Source organism: Brachyistius frenatus, unplaced genomic scaffold, assembly GCF_029030835.1.
Source record: "Brachyistius frenatus isolate BFR_SWC_R1_liver_20210118 unplaced genomic scaffold, ASM2903083v1 Contig_1, whole genome shotgun sequence".
In the NCBI taxonomy this organism is placed as follows: Eukaryota; Metazoa; Chordata; class Actinopteri; family Embiotocidae; genus Brachyistius; species Brachyistius frenatus.
In genome coordinates, this window is record NW_027210600.1 from 9,352,197 (window position 1) to 9,376,536 (window position 24,340).

The window sequence follows — 24,340 nt, forward strand, 5'->3', positions numbered from 1 at the left end:
TGAAGGGGAGCCAGTTCTCCTCTTCACTCTTCTGCCCGTGGAGCGCAGTGTGACTTCAGCACCATGGACAGAGTCAGTCAGTGTTAGTGGACGTGAACAGAAATATGTCTGAAAATACTATGGATGCCGTATTGTTTGAGTACATTTTGAATATGTCTCAACCCGTGTTATCTTATTGTGTATGACATACTCTTGACAGTGTACAAGTAGTGCACACATGAACGTATGTTTATGATATAACAGTTTTTGGGCTTAATATGTAACTTTAAATTATAGTCGGAGCCGACAGGGCATGTTCTGTTATAGGAGGGGAACTGGGTCTAAATCTCTTTTTTTTAAGTTAATTAACATTCTCGTGTGTAAAACGTAAGAGATGTTGAACTTGCATTTTTTTTTTTCCAGGCTATTAGATTGTTTGATGTACTCGTATGCTCTGCAGGCAACCGGGAAAACCCTTTCGAGATGGACAGACCGCATCTTTCACTGGGACAAGCCGTGAAGCGTCCCTTTCGTTTTGCCATCTGGAAGAATGAAACCGTGCTCTCCACCGTGTAACTGCGCGATCCCAGACCGTCTGTCAGTTTTACCGATCTGCTACCGGAAGGCTAGATGAAACGATTCTGAACGGGATACGGCTGTAACATCACGTACTCTAACAGAACAAGACCTTCTTTGGGCAATGCTTCTCTTTTCACCGTTTTATTTTCCTATTTTAAGATACTCAGAACATCTCATTATTTCAGGCTCGTATGACTCTGTGCCGCTAAATGGTCGCGCTATCCTTGTGTCTTTTTTTTTTTTTTTTTTTTTTTTTACCCCCTCCTTTCCGTGGCCAGATGTTTTCGCTCATGAGGTCGTGACGTTGAAATAACGATGATTTTAGCAGGTCCCCAGGGCGCCATCAGCGTCCCGCAGCGGAAGGCGGCCTGAGGTTTCCCTCTGTCAGCTGGCCTGAACGCTGCTGCCTTAGTGGGACACGCACCAGGCTAGAGTCTGCTTTGACAGCAGAGCGGACCGCTGCGTAAAGGATGGATTGGGTTTGTAATGCAATTAGTTATGGGCGCAAGAAGCTCTGTTACTCATTCTCACTTTGGTCTGCCTCGCCAATCAGAACACAACAAATCAGCTGCACTCTTTTTTTTCATCTCCACTTTCATTTGAAACACTTTCTCTTGCTTGATTAATTTCCTGTGCGCGCACACGGATTTATTTTTAACACAAATGGAGGGAGTGGTGACAGTCAGATATAGAAAATATGAGTTCTGTTTGGCTTAATGCGGCCAAGCGCACACACGGGGTCCAGGGGGTGCGCGTGAACACGCATGGGAAACACACAGGGAGTCTTCTTACCCTTGTCTCAACAACTACCACCAACAAACCTTATCACAGGCAGTGTTACAGCAAGTTGGAGACGGTAGACTGGGAAGGACAAGTAGGAGATGTAGAGGAGGAAAGGTGGTTCAGAGAGAAACGGACCATCTAACCCAGAGCGAGAGAAAGAGGGGAAAGAGGAGGGGATGGGAGGGTGAGTGGGACAGAGAGAGAGAGAGAGAGAGAGAGAGAGAGAGAATGAGAGACGGCACGCGCATGTCCAGTTCCACCATGCAGACTGTTCTCCCAGCTCGCCAAGCATTCTAGCGACTTTCCCCACTCTTTCTCTCTCCCCGTCTTCACATGTGCACCGGACACACAGCTCTCTCCCGAGCGGACACTGCAGGGAAAGAAACGAAGGAACCCACCATGGAGTAGGAATACTACTGGGAAAAACGGGGGAAAGAAACCTCTCTCATCTTTCTTCCTTTTCACCTTTTTTCTGACGCCTTTGCTCTCTTTCGCATCTCCCCCTGTCTCTCGATGTCTCTCAACAGTTTTTGAAGGGATTGAAGGAAAGAGAAAAATGAGGATTATTATTTTTTCTTGGCACTTTCTCGGGGTGTATTCCGCCCTTTGGGGGCTGGCGACAGGGGCTTTCCCCAGCTCAGTGCAGATAGGTGAGTTGGAGGATTACTGATTTTACGCACGGACACTCAGATCAGACACGCAACACTGAAAACCAGTGGATCCTTAGCGGGCAGCAGGACCCTCCAAAACACAGCAACAGTAGAAAATACAAGAAATTCACTCAGGAATAATGGAACAGAAGAACACACAACTATAGAAACATTTTCTGCTGCAGCCTTCCCCTCTTGTGTTTTTTACCCAACGCATCCTGCTTCACTCTGTCACTCATACGGTTTATTAAGGCGCACAAACTCTTTCACTCTATGTCCATCCTTTTACTGTATTTGCGTGTATTTTAAAAGCTGTTCTGGGTTCATGAATGTTTCAGCGAGCTTTGTTCCTTCTAGTCTTCTTCAGTGTTTAGACACTGCAGCATTCTCTCTCTCTCTCTCTCTCTCTCTCTCTCTCTCTGCCCTTTTCCTGTTACCCGGTGTCAGTGCGGGATAAGCCTGTCTTTCAAAAGATCAGAGACAAAGTTAACTGAACCTTGATCATCTTTGTTTTGCAGAATGCATGTGGACCACACATGCACGGAATCTCTTTTCTTTTTTTTTTTGTATCTCTCTCTCTCTCTCTCTCTTACACACACACATTCATGCAGGGTGTGTGTGATAATGAATGCACTGCATCACTCCTTGTGGGGGGCAGCTGGGAGGTCCTATAATGAGATTCGGTTCCTTGACTCTGTCTCCCTACAGCTGCCAATAAACTTAATGCGCTAAACATTTTATGCTTGCTACACACACATCGTTTCAGTGATGTTCAAGCATGCATGGTTACATGTACACGGTGCACATGCAGTCATTGAAATGCACAAATGGTTTGTGCTATTCATTCCCACAGTTACAAATATCTGGCATAAGGGTGCACACATTTACACTGGCAGGAACACAGACACACATTGAACATGCTTGCTTGCACATACAGACTCTGTAAAATGTGTGATCTTGCAGAAGCACATACATGCCGTCTTCCCTCCCACCGCCCATCCTCCTTAAACACTCCACTGTACATGCACGATCATTCACTTGAAGAGTTATTTGCATATCTCTGCATTACACACAAGTGTAAAGTCAGTGGAAGCACAGACAGTTTAATTTTACATACTGCACATATGTGTGTGGGAGAGAGACAGAGACTGACACCGATGAGAATATGTGAAAAGTCTTTGAGAAATGGGTGCAATAACGTGTCATGTTGGGACATATCAAGACTCCTGAGCTGAAGTGGATGTGTGTGAACATGTGTGCTCTACGGGGGAATTCTACCCTAAAATGAAAACCACTTTTTTTTTTTGTCCTCAAAACCTACACTCCCAATTATTAATTATAAACAAGACAGCGTTTAATGTTATTAAGTTGTTTTTGCACATGGCCCACACACACTCCAGCTGTAAGGTCTCTGTCTATCTGTGCAGGTATGTGTCGCTAAGTGACATGGTATGTAGTGACGATTGCTTCCTTCAATATGTTGTGCCTCCCAACTCCTCCCCCTGTCATCTTTTATTCTCCCTCCCAAAGCAATGTCAAGGCTTCGCAGTCTCCCAGTGTAATCCAATTTAGTTGAATTGAGTCTAAATCCATTAAACTTAAGTCACATCAGTTAATTTCAAGTCATGAAGCAGTGTAGAAGCAATCTAAGGGGCGAGCATTTGAAAGAAAAAAGATCACGTTCATATCCACCACAATACAACAACAACAAAAAGGTTCATTCAGTTAATGTTAGACGTACAAAAGGACCTTTAGTTACACTGAAACATACATAAAAAGTTTAAATCTCCAGTGTACCTTGTGATGGTTGGAATCAAAGGCAGCTGCTGTACTTTAAGTCCTGAAGTCCACCCGAACTTCAACACACGTTTTGCTGATTGTTGCATCCTTTGGGTGTTTGAGCTTCACTGTGCAGAATGAAGCTGGCACAGAGTTTGACACTACAAGGCTCTTTTCAATTCAGCTGCTCAATGGAAAAATATTTTCTGTGCTCACCTTGAATTTCAGTTTCGCACCTGCTCATACAAGCACGATTTGTCGACATCACAACTATTTGGGAAGCAGATGAGCTTCAGCGTTTTAATGTAACTTACACAAGTGTGATGCGGAAAGTGAAAAGTTGAGAATCATAGCTGTAAAAAAGGAGTCTTGTATTCAGTTGTTTAACTCATAAAATAAAACCTTTTTACATATCCATAGAAGCTGTAATATCCAATGATTTTCTGAAGTCATATCAGATAAAAAAAAATAAAAATTTCAAATCAAATTCTTTTTATGTCTTCAATCATATTTGGACAGGATCTTTATGTTTTCCCAGAAGCTTTTAGTGTTTTGTGTTATTGAGATCAATATATGACTTATGGTTATTTCATCTTCTCTTGATCATTAAATATCTCATTACAAAACTCCTCCTCAGTATGGGTAATTGTTAACAGTTTCAAAAAGCATGGATCTAAACGATTGTGTTTTTTCTTTTCCTTTTAAAATTTTGCCAAAGGCAAATAGCAAATTTATATTACGTTTAGTCTATTTTCAGCTGATTGTAGCAGTGACTGGTGTTATATTACGGTTCTCGATATCTGTCATCAGGCTCAGGTAATGGAAGAGGTCCCGCTCTCGGCAGAACATGTAATGTGAGAACGCCCTAAAAAGATCCCGTGACTCTTGAGCTTTTTTGTTTCTAGTTTTTCTTAATTTCAAGCAAAGCTGTGTCTTTGTTTTTGTCATCTCTTTTCTCACATACTTTCAAGTGCTCATCCTCTTTTGAAATTTTGCAGTGGTTACCTTTATTCATTTACTTTATTGTTTCTAATCATCTCTTCTTTCCCCTCTCACACACATCTTTAACTGTACAAAGGAATGCTTTCATTTTTAAAAGCCAATGACACTTAGCAATTGCCTCCCTCTGCCTTTTTGATCACACGGCCCATGCTCCTCCTTTATTGAAATTACACTTTTTGATCTGGCCTTCCCCCTCTGTATCCTTTTATGTCCTTTCTCACTCATGATCTCTTTGACGGCTTTCCTGCCAGCTTAGTTGTTTCTCTTTTCTTCGTCAAAGAAATGTGCCGTCCGAGCCTCCACAAGTGAGTTTGTATTCATGTTTGTGCGTGAGAATGTGCTGAAAGACAAATGACTTCCTGTAACAAAGCTAATGAAGATCTTGGCTTTATTCTCTCTGTCTCCTCTGTTTTTCTCTGCCCTCCCCATCTATCTTTCTTTCCCCACATTACTCACCCTCTTCCTGTCGCTCTCCCTTTCTCACCACGTTCCAAACTGACCCCACTCCGCCCTATAATAACTCACTTCCTCTCCTCTCCATCATGTTCTTCGCCTTTCTTGACTTCCCTCTTTGTCCCTCTCTCTAGGTGGATTGTTCATTAGGAATACTGATCAGGAGTATACAGCATTTCGACTAGCTATCTTCCTTCACAACACCAGCCCTAATGCTACAGAAGCTCCCTTTAACCTGGTTCCACACGTCGACAACATAGAGACCGCCAACAGCTTCGCAGTCACCAATGCATGTAAGTGCTCAAACGTGTGTGTGAGACTCAGAGTGAAACTGAAACATGCATGCAAGTATTTTCTTTCTCTCCGTCTCTCTGTGCTCTCTTCATGATGGATTTACAGCCTCACTGTTGGATAAAGATTGGTTTAGTTAAGAAATCAGGTACATTAAAAGATCAGACTCCAATTTTATCATTTAGTCGTGCACAATGCAGCAGCTGAGTGGTCTTTGGCAAACTTAGTTTGAAAACTAACTGCAACAAATTGCCATTTTCAAATGTTGATTTCAGACAAGGTAAAGTACGATTCAAAAATCCTAAATGCAAACACTCCTACTGTGTGGCATTTTTCGGCAGTGTGGCTCATTTTGCTGACACTTATCAGACTGATACTTTGTTTCTCCCATGTCATTCACATCTATCCACATTATCCCTCCAATCTGCAAAAAGTTAATATTACTCATCATTAGTGTGGGAATAGTTGCAGGCAGTATTTAAAACGGGCCCTTTGTGTTCAGAACAGAGGGGAACAGATGGTACTTGTGTCCTCTCTGATCTTTTGAAGGATGACAGCTAATCTGTCACCATCCCTGTCTGTTCTCTGGGAGCTGAGATCGAATCTTTCACGCTACCCTCTCGACCTAGAAGCTTGTGAGAGAGATTTTGTGAAATTTGTGCTGGCAAGTTTGTGTTAACAAGGCCACGAGGGCAGCTGGTTGCCAACAGTTCAAAACAGCTCAGCATCCTACAGGTGTCTGCGTTTCGAAAGTTAAAAAAATATTATCACAGTAAAAATCCAGATGCAGTGGTGTGAAAAAGTGTTTGCCCCCTTCCTGATTTCCAATTTATTTGCATGTCTGTCACACTTAAATGTTTCAGATCATCAAACAAATTTAAATATTAGTTAAAGATAACACAAGTAAACACAAAATGCAGTTTTTAAATGAAGGTTTTTATTATTAAGGGAGAAAAAAATCCAAACCACACATGGCCCTGTGTGAAAAAGTGTTTGCCCCCTCCTGTTAAAACACAACTTAACTGTGGTTTATCACACCTGAGTTCAATTTCTCTAGCCACACCCAGGCCTGATTACTGCCACACCTGTTCTCAATCAAGAAATCACTTAAATAGGACCTGCCTGACAAAGTGAAGGAGACCAAAATATCCTCAAAAGATAGACATCATGCCGAGATCCAAAGAAATTCAGGAACAAATGAGAAAGAAAGTAATTGAGATCTATCAGTCTGGAAAAGGTTATAAAGCCATTTCTAAAGCTTTGGGACTCCAGCGAACCACAGTGAGAGTCATTATCCACAAATGGAGAAAACATGGAACAGTGGTGAACCTTCCCAGCAGTGGCCAGCTGACCAGAATTACCCCAAGAGCGCAGCGACGACTCATCCGAGAGGTCACAAAAGACCCCACGACAACATCCAAAGAACTGCAGGCCTCACTTGCCTCAGTAAAAGTCAGTGTTCATGACTCCACCATAAGAAAGAGACGGGGCAAAAATGGCCCACATGGCAGAGTTCCAAGACCAAAACCACCGCTGAGCAAAAAGAACATTAAGACTCGTCTCATTTTTGCCAGAAAACATCTTGATGATCCCCAAAACTTTTGGGAAAATACTCTGTGGACTGACGAGACAAAAGATGAACTTTTTGGAAGGTGTGTGTCCCATTACATCTGGTGTAAAAGTAACACCGCATTTCAGAAAAAGAACATCATGCCAACAGTAAAATATGGTGGTGGTAGTGTGATGGTCTGGGGCTGTTTTGCTGCTTCAGGACCTGGAAGACTTGCTGTGATAAATGGAACCATGAATTCTACCATCTACCAAAAACATCCTGAAGGAGAATGTCCGGCCATCTGTTCGTGACCTCAAGCCGAAGCCAACTTGGGTTCTGCAGCAGGACAATGATCCAAAACACACCGGCAAGTCCACCTCTGAATGGCTGAAGAAAAACAAAATGAAGACTTTGGAGTGGCCTAGTCAAAGTCCTGACCTGAATCCTATTGAGATGCTGTGGCGTGACCTTAAAAAGGCGGTTGGTGCTGGAAAACCCTCCAATGTGGCTGAATTACAACAACTCTGCAAAGATGAGTGGGCCAACATTCCTCCACAGCTGTAAAAGACTCATTGCAAGTTATCGCAAACACTTGATTGCAGTTGTTGCTGCTAAGGGTGGCCCAACCAGTTATTAGGTTTAGGGGGCAAACACTTTTTCACACAGGGCCATGTGGGTTTGGATTTTTTTTCCTCCCTTAATAATAAAAACCTTCATTTAAAAACTGCATTTTGGGTTTACTTGTGTTATCTTTGACTAATATTGAAATTTGTTTGATGATCTGAAACATTTAAACGTGACAAACATGCAAAAAAATAAGAAATCAGGAAGTGGGCAAACACCTTTTCACACCACTGTGTATTCGTCCACAGTGTCTCTCAAAGCATTTTAAAGACAGCATTTGGAAGAATCCCCAGTTCTCGACCAAATAGGCAACATAAACCGTAGCCAGGCGTAGCCGTTCCTCATCTTTGTTCAGACATATCTCAAAACTATTTTGTGTTTGACAATGAACAATAAAAGAAGAGGAACAATGAGTAAATGCAAGAATGTTCATATATGCAATCCTGGAAAGCATTTTTTTTTTTTTTATCAAAACACCAACTTAAGTTAAATATGTTTATTTAATTTTCTTTTTTCGCACTTTTTTTTCAGTTCTGTAGTGGTTATAACGTTGTTTGCATATTCACAAAACTCTGTTCCTTTAATCTGATTGGCGTCTTGGTGCCATGATCATTTTATGTTATAAAACAAAAGATTGCTGACATAATCATTGTTACTGTTTCACCTGTTAGGACGATGAGATGACTGTTTTTTGGCTGCCAGTATGTGTTCACCCCACAAAACTTTGGTTGTTTGTTTTCTAATATCTGCTGGGTGACACTGGTTTATGCAGCTGTAATCTAAAAGCTTACATTGCTGATAGGTGTGTGTGTGCTTGCGTGATTTTGCCCCAGTCTGTTTCAGTTTTGTGTTTAAGATGGGAACAATCTTCTCTCACTCATCTGCCAAACAGTGTCTTTTAAGTCGGTGCATAAAAGGAGATAGTCGATACTCTCTATAAGTTTGGTTTCTGAGAAGCGGCGCTGAGCGTTAGTGAACAGTGTGTGGTGCTTATATTTAAATGATCAAAAAGGAAAGCAACATGAAAGTCTGTCTGCAAAATGTGGAGGTGTTCAGTGAATGAGGTAGACAGCTTTTTGTGCTGAACGCTGAATTTCTCTCACAGGTATCATATCACATCCGCTCGTTAACACAGCCCGGTGGTCCATCCATCTTATTTTAGGGAAATATTCAAGTGATTGTGTTGTAATGTTTTACCTCCTTATCTCATTAAGCTTTAACAAATCGACTACTGAGGCTGTTAACTATAGGCAGGGCGAACAAAATCAATACAGTATTATACAACAATACAGTGCTTCTCCTCACAATGTTATATCAATGCGTATAACAAGAACAAAATAATGCTTCTCAAAAGAGTGCCTCAAAGTCTGAGAGGTTTGGAGGATCACCTTAGCAATGGATTTTTGTTGTGTTTCACAAGAGTAAAATAAATGTAGACGTTTAACATCACTGAAGGTTATTATTATGAAATTTACTGCAGCCAAATGGAAGTCACATTATAATCATAAATCAAAACTGTAATATAATTTCCAAGTTCATTTGTCTACTACCCCCACTGCATTATAGACCCACATTAATAAATAGGTTAGTTAATCCAACCCACAATGATTGTAAAATTAATAATCCATCTTCTACCTTCCACCCACAAATATCATAACATGCTGCATCTCTTTCTGTTCACTGTGTGAATGGTACACAATGAATTCACATCAGGTTTCTTTCTTATCATGTAAGGGGCGGAGTAGGATATCAGTGATGAGTAAAGGGGTGGACTCAGGGGAGAGGCACAATCATTTCTGACAGTATGAAACAATGCAGCAGGTGTTTTATAGCCTGTGTGCATTCACTGAAGCCTGACAGGCTGAGATATGTTTCAGTGACCACCGGAAACCTTCTTTTCTCTTTGTAGTCCCCCCCCCTTTTTTTTTTTCTTTTATACAATTTCTACTTAAATCCCTATGACCTACTTGTAGTTCAGTTAAAGGAGTTTCATAATTCGTATTAGTAATCCGAAAGCTTCGATAGATTTTGTTTGCGTCAGGTTAAATATGAGAAAGTATAAAAAGACGCCGTCATCTCAAATATATCTATTTGACAGAATGGTGCAGCCAGGGATTTTAAGTTTGAATATTTCAGTTTATGCATCATACAGTATAGCTTCAATGGAGAGCTGAAAGACTATGATACAGAATTTATATATTATACCGTCAGTGTGGAGTAAGAGGATTTTTCTCTCGTTAACAGAAAAAGACTGAAAACGGAAAAAGGCAGCGATATTTCTATTATTGTCATTAAATCAATCACAACCAACAATGAACTGATCCTCCTAACACATTTCTATTCGTCCAGAAACTATTACCAGAACAACAACAACAAAAAACACAACAAAAGACTTTGCAAACGGATCACCAGAGATAATATAATTTTCCCTGCTGACGGCATGAATGTCTACGTGACGTGTCCAGTAGCTAAAGAAACATTTTAATCTAAACCAAAGGTATAAACCTCCCAGGGGTGTTAAATGAAAAGTTAGGGAGTCACTAAGGTCAATCACATTGGAATTAAATGTATGGCAATTAACACTTATCAGCCTGGCTGACATGTTCCTTCCTTCCCATGAACTTTACCACTAAAGTTTGTTTTCAGTGAATCCCGTGTAATGTGCATTCACCTGTGGATGGTAAATAGTCCCCGATGAATGCACAATGCACTGTTTGAGTAAAGTTTGCTAACAGCTGCAATGTCTGCATGTTGAAATTAGCCTATTTAACAATAAAGAATTAGACATTTTTGACCCAATTCGAAGGGTTTATGTCTTCAATTGAAAGAATGGGCTTCGAGGCAAGTCGGACAGTTCTGAGAGATGGACTTGTGTTTTTGGTTTTCTTTTCAAGGGACTTGTTGACAACGAGAAAAGTATAGTAGCATATGTTCCTTCTCCCTTTGGAGAGTATGGTTCATTTTCTCCTTTATTTTACTCTTTTTCAGCTCAGCTTTCAACTGTCTTGCTGTTTCTCTTCCCGTCTTCATGTATCTACCTTTCTATCGCAGGTGTACGACACACGCACGCACGCACGCACGCGCACACACACACACACACACACACACACACACACACACACACACACACACACACTAACATCCAGGCATTGGAATATAAAAGACGGAAGTGGTCGGGAAATGAAGCTCTTCAGTGTGAACAGTCTGCTGTCTCTCTGTCTTTCCTAACAAGTGGAACCACTTCTCCCTCTCTCTCTCTCTCTCTCTCTCTCTCTCTCTCTCTCTCTCTCTCTCTCTCTCTCTCTCTCTCTCTCTCTCTCTTGCCCACCTTCTTTCTGCCTTGATCCATCTTTCCCTCTCTCCCTCTCCTCTTCTTCGTCACTCCCTCCTTTGTCTCCCCATCTCCTCAGACTCTCCCTCTCCTCCTTTTCTCCTCTGTTCTTCATCACGTCTTGCCGTCCCTCTCCTCTTCACAGGCGTGGTGAATGGATCTCTAAATTAATCCCTGACTCTTGCTCCGGGTTGTGAGCAACGCTCCGAATTAGAATAGGGAATTCTGCCTCTGACCTTGGCTAGTTCTTCTCTATTCTAGTATTCAGAAAGCGTGAATGGATCATAAAAATCCCTGGTCCCCATCGTTTTCCATATTCACAGAGGAATACAACCCACTTTCTTGTACCAGGGTCACACGGTCATACGTCCTCGGCTGCTGTCAATCTCCGTTGTTTTCCTGCGTGCGCATGCATGCGTGTCTGTCTCTTTGAGTACGTCGATACGTGCAGGTTTGTCTGACTTCGTTGCATTTGTGTGTATGCGTGTGTCGGTTTGATGAGCCTCACTGAGAGAAGCACACTATTCCACTGAGCTCGCTGCCGCAGCTCTATTCACTGGCTTATAGAAATTAATGCATATGGATTAGCGTGACCAACGGCTGCACGGTGTGTGTGTGTGTGTGTGTGTGTGTGTGTGTGTGTGTGTGTGTGTGTGTGTGTGTGTGTGTGTGTGTGTGTGTGTGTGTGTGTGTGTGTGTGTGTGTGTGTGTGTGTGTGTGTGTGTGTGTGAGACTGTGTGAGTGTGAGTATGCATATGTGGTGACATCTCTGTCTGCACAGAATGCATGTGTGCAAACCTGTGTGTCACTGAGGTGCATGAGATCATGTGAACTTGGCTGTGTGTGTGCTGTGAATAAAAAAAAAATCCATTGACAGAGTGTGATGAAGATAGACAGAAAACGATAAGGTGAATTAGGGATGGAGAAGAAAGAAATGGAGAGAAATGGATTTGTAACAAAGAGGTGGTTATGCCTGGTTTGTGGTGCCAAAGCAGAGAGACATAATGTTGTGCCTCCATGGCTGGAAATAAGATTTTATATATGTGGATAACTTCTTTTTTTTTTATTGATAAGCTATTCTATTCTATTGTAATGACGATGATGAGTGATTTGGTGTCGTTTGGTTCTTTGATTATTGCGGTGATGTATAACCTCATTTGCCATCTAGATCTCGTATAGATTGTCCCTATAGTGAATCATTTGCAAATCAATACTGTTTACGTGTTATTGACTGCCACAGATTGCATTTACACGCAGGCTGCACCTGATTATCTTTTCAGCCCGACTGAGACAAACTGCTGGAGTCAGAATCTCCTTCGTGTGTCAGTCTCGTTTCGTCCTCCCATTGTTGAGACTTAAGGACAAAATTAATCAACTCAAAGATGTGACCGCTATTAGACTTCTGAATAAGCCAACGGTTGTAACACCTACACTCAGGACAAATAGTTCCCATATTATCAGTCATCAATTACTACATTTAGTCTGATATAAGATTCTGATATGAAGATAATAAAACGTCATGTCAGCGTGACCGTTGATACGTTGATGTTTGGTGTTTTTAGAAGAAATCGTATAATTCAGAACTCTGTCAGCAACAGTACTGATGCAGTGTGTTTACGGGGGTGGGTGTTTCATTCAGTCAGGGTGATTGCCATGAAATGTGCAAACTCAGCGCTGTACAGTCAAAGAAACACAACAGGTTCATGTGTTAAAAACAATATCAAAACAGTAAACAGCTCAGATGTCATTGGAGGAGTTATGATGTGGAAGCATCAGCGTCTCTTTTTCAGAGGTTTAGTGTATCATTAAAATGCAGAGTTCTGGCAACAGAGGCGATGTTCAGACTGCAGACAAATCTGATTTTTTTTTTCAGATTATTTGCAGGTGAACAGATCGGATTAGGTGTGTCACGACATCACCAATTAATCAGCATTGGTTGCTGTGGTAACGACGTACGCACAGCTACACCGGTGATGCAGCTTTCCAACATGGAAGCTGCTGGCTGCTGGCTTCTGTCCGTGGAGTGTTGTTGTTGTATTTACAGCGCAAAAAACAACACTTTCTGATAGCGCTATGCTAGCGGTAGCATAGATTCTGCTCACTCTGTCTCTGTGAAAATGACGTTGTCACCGTGTGTCCGACTGAGATGCATCTGTAGAAATCCGATTGGAATTGCAAAATAGCATTTCATGTGGGGTTTTTTTGCTCTTCGATTCGATCTGGATACAATCTGGATATGACCAAAAAAAAACAAATTTGGGCTTGCAGTCTGAACACAGTCATAGAGAGCATTAGTCGCCATTTCTTCAGTAACACATTTCTTGCAAAACCATGCAAACCTCCTGTTCACCACGATCGCTGCCCTGATACATGTTGGCTGCATGTAAACTTATCACTTCTATATCGCAAAGTTAACAAAAGAATGTAAAGAAGGCAATCAAAGCTGCTGTAGCCTCATCCCTTGTAATACATGCTCGTAGTGTTGTTGTGGTGAAACCATTGATGACTGCAATGCTCAGCTATAAATTTAAAAGCTCTCTCATAGTTACTTGCAGATGAACTCTGACGTTTTAGTCAAGCAGTTAGACATTTCCTAGTAATACAATTATGCAATTGTAATTGTCAAAGCTCCAATTAGCTCAACTTTTTAATGACTCCTCACAAAGTGACCAATCACAGTTTGAGGTTGATTGATCGCGTTGTTTTCAGCGGCTCTTAGAGCTGTTGTTTTTTAAAGGCTTGTTACCAGTATGTCTCATTAATGATGACACGTGGTGAGAAGTATTCCCATGATGACAAGAAAATTGCTGTTTCTCACTCGAGTTGTTAATTGAGAGGGTGTTTACACACTGATGACCATGAAGACACACACGTACACACGTTGAGCGTTAGTGTGTGCACGCGTTAACACACACTTCCCAAGAGTTCCTCAGGGTTTCACATTTACTCCACATATCCAGCCTTGGAACTTTGATTAAATAGATCTCTGGAACAGGCAGCTACAACTCAGCAGCACACACACAAATAAATAAATAACATTTTGTACACAGTCTCCCTCTCGCTGTCTCTCTTTCTGACACATAGACACATTGATTTGCCAACCTGTCTGTATATTTCGGACTTCCTCATATACAGCATGCCGCTGTGCCTTTGCCTCGCTCATGTCTTCCCATTAAATGGCTCAGTCATCTTGTAGATGATTTGAGACGCTCAATAATAGCACCGTACTCTCATCTTCATTGGTGACGTTTTGCATGGTTGTATGTCTTCTTAATGACCACACTAGGGAAAATAGAGTGAAATGAAATTTGAAACCCCGGCAAGGCAGGGAGATTTACTTTGCAGCAAACCTTCGTTTATTCATGTTACTAGTGGTCGATGACTGTGACGGCACCCTCAATGCTTTTCCTGGAATCAAGATACATTATCTGGTACATTGCTAATAGCGAGGCAAAAGTTGATTCATTTCATTGAAACACCACAGGTAGCTTCCCTACAACGTTATTTTGTTAGCCACCAGTAAATAATAGGCCTAAAGCTGTAGTTTAGGTAATTAATATGTCGTAATAGTAGTAGATTAGAGATGAAAACACAGTGAAGAGCTACTGAGCACAATACAACCAAGGCATTCTGCACCTTCCATTATATCATGAGTTCCTGAGCCTTTGAGCTATGTACGGCAGATGGTGGTCATGAGGTTTTGAAGTTGCCTCGTGAATTAGTATCTTATCTTATCCAGTTAAGTACATCTAATAGACGTCATCACATACAGTAGGTGTTTGGACATATATTTGCATTAACAAACTACAGCAACTGGTTGAAAACAACCAGTTCATCCACTATAATACCTCCGGGGGTCATTCTAAGCTGCACTCGACCAGTTTACAAAGAGCTGCTGTGACTGAGGAATAATAATAGCATTAACACAGTGGTTTATATTTATCTTGTTCATCAATGATGTTGTGACTGAAACAGACTGAGTTTTCTTGTAGACCTGTGAGTGATCAGCTGTGCATGGAGCGCAGTGGACACCGACGGGTCAAACATGTTGGCACGCACTCGTGCGAACAGATGTGGTATTCACTGTGGCACGCCGACATGAGCGCTGCACCGACATGAAGCAGGAGGAATTCAGTGAGCATTCAGTGTGTTTTATAACTGCATTTTTTTGGGGGTGGGGTGGGGGCCATGTTCACATGTTGCAGTCCTCATACCACCCGTATTAATGAGTCACACTTTGTAAATGTTCATGCATCTTTAAAGGTATTCATTAATATTTCCGCTATATTTCAGCCTCACAGGAGTCACAGAAGTTCACACCCTTCACTTGTGAAGGAGTTCATGAGCAGATCACTCTAGCAGTAGTTCAAAAACTTCTGGACTCTCTACAGTATAGGAAATCCTGCTTGTAGTACCGTGTAGAGATAGATGTTTGCTTTTCATCATCTTTCTGTCCTTCGTGACATTAAGTTCAGGTCACTTTTCTGAACAGCAGGGATGGGCATTTCAAGCAAAACTACTGTTCGATATTTGCGGGGAACCAGTTGACTATTATTCAAACAGCCACTGCTTCACGTACACACAGGAAGAGAGAGAGACCCACTCACGCTCACCACCCACAACTTGAGCTCAACAAATACCATCAAACTTTGAAAACCCTCGGCTTTCACAAAGCTGATATCTTTCATCTTTGAGATGAGGGTTGTTCGCTCCTCACGTCTAACATCAAATTGACTTTGTATGATAACAAATCTCGTTATTGATTGTTGATCTCTTGATGGACCGTCTGCTTGGTGCTTCCCTCTCAATTGACTGTGTATATTTATGGTAGACTTATGATGCTTTACCTTGAAGAGTTTCTACGGTATTTTTTTGAAATTTTTCCCTGCAGAATTATTTGACAGTTTTAGCCTTCGCAAGTTTCTCCTGTTTGCATCAAAGTATCTAAGCTTACGCACTAACAAAAAATGAATTCCTTAATCGCAGTAAATGTCCTATCTGGTGTTGAAAGCTGTGATGCACAGGCAGGATTGGACTCAATTAGGACATTTTTGTTGTTGTTGTTTTTTTGTTTTATTGTGTTAATAGTGACTAACTAGGCAATAAACATGCAGACTTTTTTTTAAATACAATTTGTTAGACTAGATCGGTGAATCGTATTACACTCTATACAATCCTTACTCCCCTCTTAATGTTGTCATGCTTATGATTTTAGTCCTGACGTATCTGTTGACCCCCTGTGCTTATCTTGGGACAGCAAAAACTCTTTGAGTAGCTACTTTGTCCGAAATAAAATTGAAGAACTGATGTGTCTGCTTACAGGACAGCCAAACAAACTGAAATTGCTTGAGTGATAAAGATGAAATCAGAAATGGAGATCTGTATGGGATTTCATACCACACTTGATAAAAGTACTTTTCCACTCTGGCAAGTTGGTTATTTGCCGATGAGTTGTACGTGTACTGGCTTCTGCAGCTCTTCATCTAACAAGTCACCGTGGCTACGTTTCCTTTATCTATTATTCTGATGATCTGCTGCCAAATGTTATGATGTAGAACATACTATATAGCAGCATCAATGTAACATTGTAATTTTTCGATACCAGGTCTCCAACTCATGGCTCGCGAAAAACCAATAGCCCGCGACCCGCTTCTAAGTAGCTCGCTGATGCTTCGAACAATTTGCAGTGCTTCTGCCCAAGTATATTTACGGGCGGCCAAGTGAAGTTGGCAATCCATTTCAAATCGTTTTGTCTGTTTATTTATTTTTTAAACCTGTCTGAGAGAACGACGCTATCAACCCGAACAATTAACAAGTGGACAATCTCCCCTCGCTCCCTTCACGTGTGTCTGCCCTGCACCATGTCAGTGCAGCAGAGGTTGACCTTCGCCCTGAGTGAAACACACAGAGATCAGAGGACAGAAACTGCGACCGTCAATGTCGCAGCAGAAACTCTCATGCTGAGCTGAAAAGAATCCGATGCTCAAACATTAGGTAAATAACAAAAATACAATATTGTTGGCGGGACCGCAACAGTGGGGCGGAGCTATGGAGTCACTGAGTGAGTGAGAGATCAAAAGTTACACCGCAGTTCACCTGAATGCAGGGACTTTTCAAATTAAAAGCCATCCAGTTTCACACAGGATCCAGCCATGCACCAGCTTTTGACCTAGATATGTTTTTCTTTCGGGAGGGGCAGGGGTCTCAGTCAAAGGGCCACTGGATTGTCCCCGTTAAATCTTCTATTAGAACACTTGATTTGACACATTTAAAAAAGCTTAAAACCAAAGGGTAGAGCTTAGCTATGGTAACAAATGTTACTAAACATGAATAGCTCTCATACACTTTCATTTTGTCATCGTAGCCCTCAGAGGAAAGAAAAGTTGGAGAGTTAGGTTACATACTAAAATAATTACAGTGACCTGCACAGTCTGTTAACTTCAACAGGAATGTATCTTAAGGACATTCAATTAGACCTCTATATTTCACAGAAATGCAAAGGTATCTTTGCTTGTTAAGGTGAAAAAAGGACAATAGATCTGAGTTTAGGGAGCCATACTGATACTAAAGCTGCACTGAAACTCACGTTAATGAAATTCTTTTTTGTGGGTCTGCAGTTTCTTGAGGCAAAATGAAAATAAGTGAGACATTCTTATTGCAGGTTTTACAGACTACCAGCCCTAAAGCTGGTTGAGTTAAATCCTCCCACAGCCTACTGCAGTGTTTTTTTTTTCTGCCAAGTGATATAAAGTAACAATGAGAACAACATTTGAATTAATTTGCTGTGGTCAGGCAGAAAACATCAATCAATTGGATGGAGGATTTTTTTTTTTTTAATGTGGACATGATTTGCGGGTCAGCACCGCATTGTCTTTCTTGTTTGTTCAAGCCTCAGTAGTAATGAAGAGTGAATAATATTATTAAGCCATGCAGTATATCCTCCAGGTAATCTGACTTCGCTAGGATGAAAGGCTGACTGTGTCTCTTAACACACACACTGACCCATACCTACACACTTGTATGCACTCTCACAGTAAGATACTCTGTCTGTATAATGTGTTTCATTAAGACCCCTGTTTTCCCAGTGGGCATGATAGTTATGCTGTAAACAGAAAAAAAACAAATTGTCTGTTTCCTGTGTGTTTGTTTTTCACGCTGTGGCGTTTGGAAGATGAAAAGCATGAGAAGAGATGACAGCGGATTTTAAGTGTTGCGCGTTGCCTTAGCAAAACACAGGGGTGTTTATACTGAACAGAGCCATGTTCGCAGTAATTGTCTGTGACGTCTTTTTGTTGTTCTTCACTCTCTTGGCTTGGCTGCCGTTGTTTTCATGTCCTGATCAAATGATTTTCATTTGCAGATTTTCTTCTCTTTCTCTTTTATTCCTCTTGCTTTTTTGACAGTCGTAAGTATGCACTCGGACAATATCACAAACACAAACACAGAGCTTTTCTGTTGTCCTCTCCTCCTCTCTATATTTCTCACTTCCAATTTCACGGTCACCGTTTATCATTTGTTTTCACATCACTTACAATATTTCCTTCCTCTCTCAGGCTCCGCGGCTCTCACACCTTCCTCCTGTCTGTCATTAGTCATTCTCATCACTCATTAGCTGCTAAAAGGCTTGTGGTGTAGGACAATAGCTGCAATGTGGTTGTAGTGGGTTTATAAACTCAAACTGACACATTAACGGTGGAAGCGCTCACTGAACCTACACCTACATATTCACGTGTGTCACCTGCAGTATCAATCTGTCCCTCTGTTTGTTTTGATTTCCCTGTAACTCTCCACTTACCTCACCTGTGTATTTTATTTCATATATCTCCCACATACTGAAACTTGGAATCTCTGGAAATAATAATAATTTCACACAGATTTATTCTTAATTATGAAGCTCTCAATGCAATCCAAGTCTGTTTTTCTCTCTCTCTGCCTTTCTTGCGCACACACACACACACACACACACACACACACACACACACACACACACACACACACACACACACACACACACACACACACACACACACACACACACACACACACACACACACACACACACACACACACACCCTGAGACCCACATGAGTGTTTGTTTCCATGGATTTATGATGTGGATGAAAGGAAGGGCTTTAGTTAATATTGATGAGTGCTGCCACTCAGCCCTTCTCACTGAGGCTCACTTAGAGATGAGAGGCATGACCTTTACACACACACACACACACACACACACACACACACACACACACACACACACACACACACACACACACACACACACACACACACACACACACATTTGTTTCGGCACACACACCCTAAAATTGTGTGGATGCACACAAAAAAACCACAAAGTTCAATCATTGCTGTATTATTCAAGCTGAATTATTCCCACTCTTAAACTATTCCCACTCTCCCTTAATTGGAGTAACATACGTTGTTTGTGTACCCATGCAAGTTTGTCAGCATTGGTTAAAACCTTGTTTGCTCATCTAGAAGACTGAAATTCTGTCAAACGTTGAGGAGAGTGTCGGCCTTGAACCAATTCATCCCTAATGGCCCATTGGTATTCAGCAAGGGTAATAGATTCATTGGTAACCAGCAGGTAATTCATCACACTTACAAATAGGAAGAGACAGAGTAGGTAGCCAAAAAGCCATTAAACTGATCAGAGCAGGAACCGAGCTCATTTGAACAGAGAGAAAGGATCTCATGGAAATAGAAGAAAATAGTTAATTAGGCACCCCATGACAATTATCATAGGGGCAGATTCACATAAAGAGGCAGGGAAGGCAGCCCTACATGACCACAGGAGTATTGACACGCACACATACACAGACTCAGCAATGCAGTAAAAGCAAGCTATAGAACCTTTATGCCAGACAGAGATGGCTACTGTATATGTTCGTACGTATTCTTGTTTATGTGTTTACTGGCCTTAGAGGTCAATTTTTTTCTGACAGGATTGGTATTTATCTCCTTAAGCTCACTGGCTTACCTGTGTGTGTTCATGTCCGTGCGCGTCTGTGCGTGTGAGAACAAGGCAAGATGTGTGTCTGTGTTTCAAAAGTCACATCACAGGTTGCCCACTCACATTCTGGCTCTTCTGTCTGAAGTAGTGGAGTGCATCAAATAACATGCACACACACACACATACGCACACCATCGATCTGGCCCTTCAGACAGTCACGGTGATGGATGGACACTCCCTTGCTTCTATTTTTACCCCCTCCTTCCCCCAGCACTCTCTGTGTGTCTGCCTTCTTCATTTCTCAAGTATAGAAATCCCTGTATCATAAAAACAAACCAGTCTGTACAGGGAGGATATGTGAGATTGACTGCATTCCTGGTGTGTCTTTTCCACCCTGGTAGCAGCCCAGCAGGTTTTTCCTGGCAGGACCCCATTCAGACTTCGGACTGCTCTACTCGCCAGGCAGCAGTTAGCCTCAGCACCACATGGCAAAACTTGCAGCCTCACACAGAGGCTCCTGATGAATTTTTCTTCTTTAATCACACAGAAACATGTCAAAGAACAGTGAAAGACATTTGCAGACTCTTGTGGTGCTTTGATGTGCAGTGCTCAGAATGTGTCTCATTGTTCTTCCATCTCAGCTTGTGAGCAAAGGCAAAAGAAAAACAAAATTAAAATATGAAGCCTCAAAACTGCACAAACATCATCTCATTTATTATATTGACCAGCTGCCTATTTTAATGAAAACAACTCATCAGAGTCAGGATGGATAACCAAGCGCCATTCAAGGGGAATCAATGCCAAAGCAAAATGTAAATTGTAATTCCTTGTATTTTTCTGAATTTCAATGTAATGCAACTTCATAATTTTACTTCATTTCCAACGTGAATTTTATACTTTTCACGTAGCTGTGTATGGAGTGTTATCAATCTGGCTGATTCAACCTCTAGTCAGATGTACGTTCAGTAGAGCTATAGGTTATGAATTATGTGATGTCACTATACCACTATATACTCCATGTACTAGTAAAATAAACTACATAGCTGTCCTTTAGATAAAAATAAATAAATAAATAAAAGTCTGAAGGCATTTAAACTGGCATGTAATTAGTTCAAACTAATTTGAGTCTGGACCACAAGGCAAACTGTTAGTACTGAATTCAAATAGGCCATCACAGTTTGAATATTTGTTTTTTTTCTACCTTCAAATGCATAACAGTTTGTACACACCCACAGAGGTTTAATTAGTTTAAAAGAGGAAATACATGTTGGGGTGGTACATGAGCGTGCAGGGAGCTGCAAATTCAACACAGAAAATATGACATAACTTTGTTCTTTGATTGGACAGCATTTGCTCTTCCTCAACCAAATACAACAATAAAAAGCTGTCTATACTGTGTCACGTACAAACAGTAACAAATCTATGATACCTAAAAGACAGTGAAGAAAGACTAGTTTTGTGAATATAACTGCATTTTTGGTTAAAATTCTGTATCATACCATATGACATTTAAAGTGCAGTATTTTTTACTTTAAATAACACATCTTAATACTTCTTCCACCACTAGTTATGGTCTCCCTGCTATTGATATAGGTGCTCATAATTACCAATGACTGTGGTATAACCTCAACTCTGTTTACTGTAATCCAAAAGCTCTTTTGAACAAGGGGCTCCAGCTTAATTAACTCTAGCAGAATCCTCCTTACAATATATAAATTAATTAAGTTTAAACTTTGTGTGCCAAACATGTTCAGTCTGTGTTCTAATCACAGTGACACTTACTTAATCAAAACTCCATTTAGAGAGGCATTGAGTTGGGAAATCTAAAGTAGCTGAGCATCCACATTACCTTTTGGCAGTGCAGACGGAGTTCAAAACAAGGTCAAAGTCTTCCCATCTGGGACTATTTTCGTTGGAGGAGTCACCAGAGGGTGCTTACTAAATGGGATCACAAACTGCCTGGAGAATCCCACTGCTGTTACCCCTATCTTTTTTTTTTTTTTTTTCTTTCTTTCTTTTTTCTTTTTAATAGAGGGCACTTTTTACTGTTCGTTCCACATTTACCTAACGGTGTCTAGACTGTGTATCTAGAATGACAATAAGAGGATATGTTTGTATTTTTTTAAATTCTATTTTCCATCTGTCTGCAGTACATACTGCATTTTAAATTCCAGTACTTACATACCATTCACGAGCATCCGTTATTGACTGTCTACTGAGCAGCTGGAGGGAAAAAGTCCACTCTGAAGCTCTTCATTGCAATACTTGTCAAGGTAAAGTTAGTAATTACACTTAAAGAGCTCCAAAAGATACATGTGAAACTGTGTATGGTATGGGAGTGTGTTTGGTGTGTCAAGACAGAGCCTACTACTTCTCTTTATAAATTTTGCCCTGCAGTCTTTCTTTCTTATGTTCGGAGGAGGTTTTGGTGTTTGGTGAGGCTAGGTAGAAAAGATTTGGGTCAGCAATGCGTTTGGTCTGCTCGAGGGTGGAAGGGGAAAGGCTAGAGAGGGAGAGAGATAATCAGAGAGAGGCCGCTCTCCAAGTGTCAAAGGGCTTATAGTCAAGCAGAATCTTAAAACACATGAACTCGTGTTATGAGGTGATTGGATATTCTGACATTGCCTTCCTGCCACATAAACCTGGAACAGGTCTGCTGCCATCGATTATCTCTCCCTTAGCTTTAGAAAATACAGTTGTGTTGTCTGTAGTGCATGCATAAGAGTAACAATGATAACTGTGTGCACGAAGACACTGAAAGAGTCCGGAAAACGCTTCCACAGACAAAGAGCAGCTACTATGACAATCAGCTCTTGGTGGGGATTATTACACTGTGTCTTATCATGGCAGTGTTATGCAGATTGTGAATTATTGGCACCGATGCACATGCACTTAAACTCACTCTCCAGCTCTCTCATTCACACAACTACAGACATGCACACACACACACACACACACACACACACACACACACACACACACACACACACACACACACACACACACACACACACACACACACACACACACACACACACACACACACACACACACACACACACACACACACACACACACACACATGTCCCACTCTTTTCGCTCATTTTCCCACAGGCGCTAGTTCTCACACACACACACACACACACACACACACACACACACACACACACACACACACACACACACACACACACACACACACACACACACACACACACACACACACACTCAGTGACACGCTCAAGGGGATGATAGGATGATAGTACAGATGGCATACTCGAGTAATATTCTCCATATGGGAAGGTAATATTGTCAGAGCAGTTGTGTGGGGAGAAGGAGAAAGGAAGATTAGATCTGCAGAGGGCGAGAGATGCTGGGTTTCTGTTGTACATGGTCAAAGGATCATGCCCATAGGCCAAAGGATGCATTTGGCGATGTAGAAACATTTCTGTTTAAATATAATCAGTAGATAGCAGTAAATGTAGTTATAAAAATCTGTTATTTTTGCATTTTAAATCATCATCATGTTTTCATGTCTCTCCCATGACGTGGTATGTAGCTGAATATATATTACACAGCCAAGAACACTTGAGAGATCACGGGTGCAGTTGTTGATATTCCTTCATCATCTGTTGGGATGTGAGCATAGACCGTATTTAATTACAGACAAGGTCTCTGGGTCTGAAGATAGAGGCCAATGCGGAAGTGGCCTAAAGTGCAATACCACAGAAAGCCACTAGGGTATGGCTCCAAAAAAACCTCCAAAAGACTCCCATTCAAAAAACATCAACTCTCAATTGGTAGTCAATCATTTTTTTTTCTACAAGTCACTGTGGTGTCAGTAGCTACATTTACTCTTTCTGATCAGTGTCCTGTGCTCCTTCTGGAAACAATTACATAATTCATTATATAGTAGGTCTCAAAGAGAGGTATGTTTGGGGGCGATTGACATACCTGGAGTACAGACAGGTTTGCGCTACAGGCGGGTGGCCATGGTGTCCTCGGGTTCTCGGTCAGATCCACCCCTCGCGCTCCTGCCTAGCTCGTCCAAATATGGTCACTTCTGGCTCCAAAAAAACAAGATGGCGACAGCTTCAAAACAGCAGTTCCCAAAACAAAAGGTGGGTTGCTGCCTGGACGTGACACAACCAGCAACACGGATAGCGCTTGCGATACTGCAGCATCTCCATTTAAGTCAGACTTTGAACTCCAGTTAAACCTAAATATCTAAACCCCTTATTTGGGCGTGAATACAAAAACAAGAGTTAAATTATTCCCTAAAATTGCCACGGCAATACCCTGCGGGACTATTCTGTTTCAAAGTGAATTGGTGATCTGACATAACA

General features: G+C 41.4%; 1 protein-coding gene across 5 annotated transcripts in view; it reads left to right on the forward strand.

The window, feature by feature from the left end:
• Nucleotides 1-1,601: 1,601 nt before the first annotated feature.
• Nucleotides 1,602-24,340, forward strand: part of gria4a (glutamate receptor, ionotropic, AMPA 4a) — a 102,042-nt gene continuing 79,303 nt past the window's right edge. For 4 of the 5 annotated variants that reach the window (XM_069689035.1, XM_069689046.1, XM_069689055.1 and 1 more), the window contains exons 1-2: nucleotides 1,802-1,991; nucleotides 5,360-5,518. In XM_069689035.1, the coding sequence (XP_069545136.1) occupies nucleotides 1,898-1,991; nucleotides 5,360-5,518 (253 nt within the window). In that variant the 5' untranslated portion in view covers nucleotides 1,802-1,897. Of the gene's footprint in view, nucleotides 1,992-5,359; nucleotides 5,519-24,340 lie in introns of all 5 variants that reach the window. The other variant, XM_069689065.1, reaches the window with a different exon arrangement.